The 8,051-nt window shown below is 44.6% G+C and overlaps 1 protein-coding gene across 1 annotated transcript in view; it reads left to right on the forward strand.

Moving 5' to 3' along the window:
• Positions 1 to 6,240, forward strand: part of BBS4 (Bardet-Biedl syndrome 4) — a 45,252-nt gene extending 39,012 nt beyond the window's left edge. Inside the window, exon 16 of the mRNA XM_085300736.1 lies at positions 908 to 6,240. Coding sequence (XP_085156862.1) covers positions 908 to 1,020 — 113 coding nt within the window. The 3' untranslated portion in view covers positions 1,021 to 6,240. The remainder of the gene's footprint in view (positions 1 to 907) is intronic.
• Positions 6,241 to 8,051: the final 1,811 nt, after the last annotated feature.

Here is an 8,051-nt window from a genome sequence, read left to right on the forward strand (position 1 = left end):
TCCAGACCAGTGCTTTTGTTACAAATACTGCTGGATTGCCTTTTAATGCAGGCCATTGTACTGGAAGGAGCTCAGGAGTTATCATCAGCCTTAGAAAGTGAAGGGCAATAGCTGTACGTGCTGCTTCTTGCTAAGAGGTGGGTGGGAGCAYCTCCGGAGCCACAGTTCATGGCCTGACTACTTTTCACCCCTCAGCTTCCAAAGAGGAGTGTGCTAAGATATTACTCATGGTGGTGATCTTCTGTCATTCTTGGTCTTGTGGATTGAAATGGGAGAGAKGTTCTGTACCCTTATGGACCTGTTCCACGTTTCGCACATGAAATAAACCTTCTGCACAGGGAAGACAGTCTGTCAAATAAAACCTAGCAGGAGTTTGGGGTTTGCCTGAGGGACCTTATCATTCACATCAGAGAGGGAAGCTKGTTCATAGCATCAGTTGTAAGCCTAAAACTAAGTGTTGAAACAACATCAGAATGGAGGTGTTCTGTTTTGATTCTATTCTTTAAGTATCTACATTAACTGCCTGGAAATTCCCCCTAAGATAACTTTAACTGTGAACTAAAAACCGTAGTGTGGATTTGGTTCCAGCTTGAGTACTGACTGGCTTTGATTGAACTATGTTCCCATCCAAAGCATGAGTTATAGTCTGAGTTTGTAGTGACTTCTCCCAGCAGCCCAGCTGAGCTAGTACCTTAGCTTCCCTTCAGCAGAACTTCAAGTTCTACAAGATCTCTGGCTGGAAAACTCACAAAAGAATTGAGCTCTRTTGAAAAGCTCATGCCAGATTAGAATAGATTTGAGAGTAATTAATAGCCATGATTGTTGTGTGTCTTCGTGCTGCTTGGAGTGGCAAAAGAATGGACAAGACCTGTGGTTATACAGTGCTGTAACTGTGTTCTCCCCTCAGGTGCTGGAGCATCAGCTCCCCTTGCAAAGCCTCCCTCSCTGCCTCTGGAACCAGAACCAGGCTCGGAAACAGGCCCCGAGGAGACCACAGCTCCAACAGAAGCTGAGGAATGAAGGAAAGAAAAGTGCAAGAGCAGGCAGGCAGCGGACTAGGAGGGACTTCGGCCGGGACGGGCAGGGTTGTCTCCAGCACTGCCTGCTGATTTGTGGGGAAAAGCAGCTKCCTCCCCCACCCTGACCCACAGTGGTTTGAGCCCACTGTCAGTTTAGTCTAAACACAGCTGTTTGCTGATAGTGATTTTAGCACRTGGTCTCTGCCTTGTCCCAGGGAGTCTTTGCAGCAAGCAGAAGAGGTTCCTATAYAGCTACTGTTAGCATGGTCGCACCTCACCACAAGCGACTGGAGGGTGGAGATCCTTCACTCCGCCTGGATTGGCTGTGTTCAGTGTTCAGGTGTAGGTTCTCCAGGATGATGCTGARGCCCTACAGTATATTTAGAAAAAGCCAGCAGCTACGACTTAGCACSTTGTTAAAATGAGAATGCAGGGAGGATCCAGCCCTTCCAGTGGCTAAACATGCCAGCAGCTGAGGAAGCTCTACACAAGCTGTAGTAAGGTCAGCGATGATACGCTTGGAGAGGGGGAGAAGCTAGACCACCTCACCGTGTAAGGGCAGAGTGGTAAGCCCAGCCTGGCTCCCGGGGATGATGAGCTTTCGTTCAGAGTTTCACAAGGCCAGGAATGCTCTCCCAAGGGAAAAGAAAGGAGATTGTTCGGGCAGAGAGCTGAAAGAGTTGGGAGCTGTAACTCCTTACCAGGGCCTCTACTGGCAGGGCGGGTCATGGCTGCAAAGAAAGAGAGGCGCTTTCAGAGTGCATCTTTTCTTTATGGGTGGTTGTTGTGAAATTCGGTGGAGCTAGATGGCGAAAGCAGTGAGCTCTTCTGCCCTGAGGCCATTAACACGCAACCTGCCGCAGTATGGGTGGCCAAAGCCGACCTGCTGCGCCCGCAGTATCAACGCCCTTGCGCACTCTCTGTTCTAGCAGCGCACGTGTTGGCCAGCTAGTGATGCTGGACTCTCGATTTCTGCTAAAGACTTCTATCTGTTTCCACAGGAAAGTTGAGACTGTAATTTTTCCAGGGAGGAGTGTGCTACAGCCCTCTCCTTCCCTCCCCCCGCCAATCCTGAGGCAGTAAATTTACTTTCTATGAAGAACTAATACTACCTGTTAGGCTCAGCAAGTCCCAGACCACTCTGGCACCGGCTGACCCARCATGTTTAGGACTGTTCACCTTCTGCTCTCAGGATCACTCTTTGTATTTCTTGAATCCAACTAGAAAAGCTATTTTAAGTGTGAGTTTCTCTGTGTGGGAGCTAATAATGGTCAAAGAAAGTTGCAAAGCTCRGAGGTTGACTGTTCTGAAAGGCTAGCTGGAGCAGCACAGATGTCTGCCAGGGCCAAATTYCTAACTGTTTACTGAGAAACAGAGTAAATGAGGCTCAACTAAGCTCTGTGCTCATGCAATTAAAGTCCTTCCTTTAGAATTAATATTGCACAGTAGGGGTGGGGGGAGATGGAGACAAAAGATGTGGTCAGCTTCAATGCTAATTTTAAAATGTTTTAGTATGACAACAGGCWCACTCTAAATAATTCAGTTATGCCCTCCCGACAGTAGCTTTTCAGAAGAAATAATTAATGCTAGCTGCCTAYGTGTTGCTGGAGATGTTTTAAAACTGGTTTTATATCGGAACAGAAAGATCTAGCTTTCCTTCCTCTGTTGCTACCATTTTGCTGCTTCTGGACATTGTCTAGAGCTTAATGCAGGTCTTCAAAACAACTGCTTTTGGGCATTAAATGAGGCAGGACCATCCCTTTTTATGTAAAGAGTCAGTAACTGTGTTAAATGTAGTTTCTCTTTCCCTCTTCTCTGTGCAGAGAAAAAAAAAAAGTACACAAAGTTAACATTGCTGTAGGAACTTTTGATGTGAGTTTTCCAAACAGAGCATATAGCATTTCCCCCATTGAAGCTGGAGCTTTGGGCTCAGTATATTCACTAATYAGGCTACTGAGTTTTTTAAAGTGTATTTTCTACTTTTAGTGCTGCACTGTTGCGTAATACCACTCCATAATTAACATGCGCAGCAGAGCAAGGTTTTAATGGGATCCCTTTGGCAGTAACAATGTAAAAGCTGGGTGGCCAAGGCCCTGGATACGTTACCATCCCCTCAGTCCTGCTTGCTGGTTAGCAGCTATTATCCAGAAAGACTTTAACGGATCTTTAGCATGCAACCAGCAGCCTAAGTGCGCTCCTGCTCCCTGGAGAGCTCTAAAAGAGTAGGAACYGTTCACTTCCCCCTCTGTTTTGACTGGCAAACCTGCCTGCTAATCTCAAATGTGGCTTTTTTTAGTCTGTSCTCTACTGCTTGGTTTTGCCTTGGTACAGCCTCCCAGCTGCGCTCCTGAAAGGTTCCCCGTATGCCAGGAGCTGAAGAAAACAGAGCTTCTTTAGYGAAGCACTGGCAAACTTAAACAAACCAGACAAGCAGCAGCCTAAGTCAGGTACAGTGCGGCTATTTAATTCACATTAACCTTTTTACACTGAAGGTTACTGCAGCATAGTGGGGTGCCTGCAAGGAAGAGGTTAASACTGCAGAGCCAGGGTAGGCAGGGAGCGGGAACTCTCTCTCTTACCCCCCAAACTGTAGTTCCAGACAAGTTTTCCTGTAACGATAGCTTGGTAGAGGCTTCTAGTCTCACCGTAAAAGCTTTCAAGCTCTGGAAGTTCCAACACAAGGAACAGTGAGCAGAACGGAGCGATTACAGGCGAGCGAGCACCAGCACTGCTCGTAGAGGAAGGCCGAGTTTTCCGTCCATCTGCTTATCACTCTCTGTTTTGATTTTACCAGTGAATTTATCCTTTTTACAACAAGCAGAAGGTAGGGGAAAGCAACTGAAAGACTGTAGCATTATGAAACCCATTTGCTATATTCAGCTGATGGGAGCAGCCCTTGTCCCACCAGTGGCTGTAGAAGCCTGCTGTGCTTACAAAACACCTTTATTCTCTATTTCCAGCACACCAGAAGCATAAGGAACAGCCAAGATTAACTCTCTTCTCTCACCAGTCCCACTTGTGCAACCTATTAGCTTCCTGGCTGCTAAGATGCTTTTATAGGTAAAAGTACCATGGGGTGTACTATACTTACAGGTACTGTAAAAGTATTTAAAATATGCTTCTTAGTAAAAACCTTAGGCAGGTGATTAATACAATTTTTTTCTGCCATGAAGAGAAGCAGTAGCACCTTGTTACCTTCTGGATTTGACCAGAGCAGAAGGGAGCTTCATGTCTAAGGAAACATTTTAAAATACATAATTATATCTGGATAATAAATAGCACAGCAATTCCTTGTCCCATTGCCTGTCCTCCCCCTGAGTATTCTGGTGATGCCATTTGCATACAGTAAATTCACAGTAGTTATATTCTAATCCTGACTGTATAGAGAGCTCTTATGCTACCTAGTGATGAGAAGGAAGCTGGACTGTTTATTTTTTTCAACTGAAATTAAGAGATTTTTTTTCAGAGATTTTTTGAGCAGGACYGTACCAAGTCATTTAGGGATTTTGGAAATCATACCCTATGCTCCAAAACCCACTTCTGGCATCAGCCATAAATCTAATTTTTTTCCCCCTTCATAATTGCAAAAAATAAGATGGAAAAKAATAATGAGCTTGCTTTCTAGGATTTGTTTCCCCTCCCCCTTTCTTGAAAAAAAAATGTACAACATAACCCAGATTAAATCATACTGCTTATGGCATAGACTGCAGGGTTTTTTTTTTTACTTTCTCATAGGGAAGGGACTATAAGACACTGAAAAAGCAAAGATCAGGCACCAAGGCCTTGCTTCAGCCGAGAGTTACTGATTCATCCAGCAATTTGTATTAAAACAGACAACTGCGGTTCTGAGGACCCGGAGACAACCGGATGCTGATCTGTTCCGTGCCACGTTCCTGTTCTCCATCTTGATTGCCCAAACGTGACCACTGACTGCACAAGGTGGGTTCAGTTCTTAGGTCAGATGTTCAAAATTTAGGCTTCCCCATGGGGAAGTGGGTTTCAGCTGGCAAAGCCTTTTMTTTAGAGACAGTCAAGCCTTAGAGCTGAATGAAGGGGGCGGGGGGAGGGGAACAAACACGCAACTTTACTAAAATAAGCGCTACACATAAACAAACTACAAAAAAGAAAGCATGTAAGTACTTCATCTGCCAAAATTATTTTATGTAACAGAAAACACAGTTGTGCTACAAGGAAAGCTTTACCACCCCTTCAAATCAAACCAGTGATTTCTTCAGTGGTTCTTACTGAAAAATACAGGTGAGTTTTGAACTGAGTTTTATCCAGCTGGCTAAGGAGCAGTTTTCCTGAGAAAAGTTTAGGGGAGATTTTCAGGATTTTGCTTCTAGTTCCTCCTACTCCTCCTGCATTTTAATGAGCTCATTCCCCYTTAGCTGCTGGCATTTGTATTCTTCAGCTGCCACAAGCTCCTTGCAGTGCTGGCTGACACCAGGTTCACTTTGCGAGTCCACAGCGAGCTGTTTGGAGCATATGCCTTCCTTCCTGAGTTTGCACGTGCAGCCATTGCCTTCCATGCTAGTCTCCAGCCTGCATTTGCTCCCTTTGCTGAGGGAACCTACAACAACAAGGGTTTGGATCAGCAACTCCCTGAGAATTCAGGTCTGGTCGGGACTTAGGAGCCACCTGAGATATTACGCAAGAAACTGGTCCATCTGTTATGGAAGAGAACTTAATCCAACATCCGTGAACAGACAAGAGCAATCATTCCTGGGATGCACGAAGGCTAAGATAAAAAGTTTGACAGAAGGRTTTAATCAGACTCAGCATTGCTGGAGCAGAAAGACAGGAGTGAGGCCTGAGAGCAGTTCAAGGGCTAGTCTAGGCAACAGAATGCTTGTTCTGCCTCGTGGCACTCAGTTTTAAACATGAAGAACAAAGATTGCATTTAATATTCCCATTCCTCTCTTCAGTAAGCTCACTAGTGCTTGAACGAGACTAAATCTTTGTCATGGCTTCTGTTTTAGCTAGCTGGTCAAAGACAGGAGGTGCTTTGCTCTGAGCTTTGTTCAGTACAACTGAATACAGAGGCGGTGGGTTGTTCTGTGGAACGCCTCTTTTCCTGCTCAGTTCTCTTCTTGCTAGAAGCTGCTTAGACCAGTATCCAAGTTTCAATTATGGGCACTGCATGCATGGTTCATGGTGAGTGCAGTTCTAACAACACTGTATTACATTACCCAGCAAGTCTATAGACATGTAACTTCTTTTTTAAAAAAAAAAAAAAAAAGGCACTACAAAACCACCACTTTGGTATGATCACGGTTTTAAACGATGCATGCTTAACTGCATGCTTTCACCAAAACATCAATTGGGCCAGAGAAGAGTGCAATTAATAAGGCTTGAAACAAACGTTTATGTTCAAACATGGGTTTAAGTCAGGACATATGTATGTGAACAATCCTACTAAAGCTATTAAAAAAATTCCTCAATGTTTTCCCCCACTTTTACACTGTTCTTTCAACTGTATTCAAAAAATCTTGATGAGTTTCCCTTAAAATTGAAATAGTAATGCAATACATTGGGTGACAGAAGTACTTGACAGGACCACTTCAGAACAGATTGCCCGGAGCACGTCTATCAGTACCAAATGCCAGATACCAATGCAGAAACAGTTGATGACATGTTAAAACTTTCAGCTAAGCTGCAAGAGCCCAGCAGCACAGATGTCTAAACAGCTTCTGGGGTAACTGGAATGAATTAAGCTGCCTTTTACCGTTTTCAAAAAAAAGCTGTGTCTCCCCCCCCCCCCCCCCCCCAAAAAAAAGAAACAAACCGAAAAAAACCACAGATCACAGGAATCAGAATTAAGTGCTCATAAGAAAAACAGGACACAACAGCCTTTTAACTTTTCAGATGTGCTCCAGCTGTTTTTCACAGGAGAAGAAAAAAAAAAAAAAAAACGAGCCCAAGAGCACTGAATGTACTGCAACAGGGACAGTCGAAACACCAACCTTGAAGGTTAAGTCCCCCCTAAATTGGTAGGTATTTCACTACAGTTTAAACATACAAACCCCAACAAASTAGGTATTTCTGTTTCTGTTGTTCAGCAAGGTCTGTTGAAGCCGGAGCAGCCTTGCTTCCCCGYGTAGGCGTCAGGCAGCCTGCACATGCAGAAGGATTTCAAGAGCATCTGCAGCCCTTCTTCTAATTAAGTTTGGAAGGCAGAAGGAAGCTGAACGCGTCAGGTTCACAGCACGTGAAGTACGACTGCAGAAGGGCTGCTGCCATTCAGTTAGGTTTTATTATCATATAGATTGTTTCAAAACTTAATCAGGGATACCAGCTGCATATCTGATTAACGGGTCACACTTGTTAAAAACCATCCTTGCTAAGTGAATTTGGTGAGCAGGCAACGTGGCAGTGAGATGCCTGATCAAAGCAGATACGYAGATGCAGCAGCTGCCCAGCCATCACAAGCTACGTTCGCTCGAGAAGCGACTCTTGCTGCCAGGCGTTCACAGCACGCTCACCAACGGCCAAAAGAGAAACACTGCCCAGGGAGAAAGAACAGGTGCAACAGAAAAGGAGTTTGTAATAATTTAGGTGAGTTTAGTTGTTAGGCCCAGATGAACTCTCAGCAATAAATTAATTTCATACTTGCAGCAATTATTTGAAATAGCACCTCCCCCCCCCCCAAAAAAAAAAAAGAGACCCACCCTGCAACACTCCTGCTAAGAGCAAGCATAACTTATTCTTGGACAGGTTCTGTTAGTGCACTTACATGATTTTAGATGGCCCTAAGGCAACAATAGTCCAACAAGCCTAGCATCTCAGCAGGCTGGACTATTGCTCATAACAGCTTGTGTGTATTTAGCTTTGTTTGGTTTCCAGCTCAGGAAGCCGCACAGCTCGGCCTGATGTCAAGAAAGTGGGACTCATCATAAGCAGAGAATTAATTCTCCAGCTGGTTGGATGCATGGCCTTTGGTAGCTCAAGAGGTGTTGTATCAGAAGGTTATGATCAAAGATTGCAAAATAACCCTGCTAATGGTCTCAAACCTTTTAGATGRTACAAAGC

Source organism: Rhea americana, unplaced genomic scaffold (genome assembly GCF_003343005.1).
Source record: "Rhea americana isolate MKP2758 unplaced genomic scaffold, rheAme1 scaffold_168, whole genome shotgun sequence".
NCBI lineage: Eukaryota > Metazoa > Chordata > Aves > Rheiformes > Rheidae > Rhea > Rhea americana.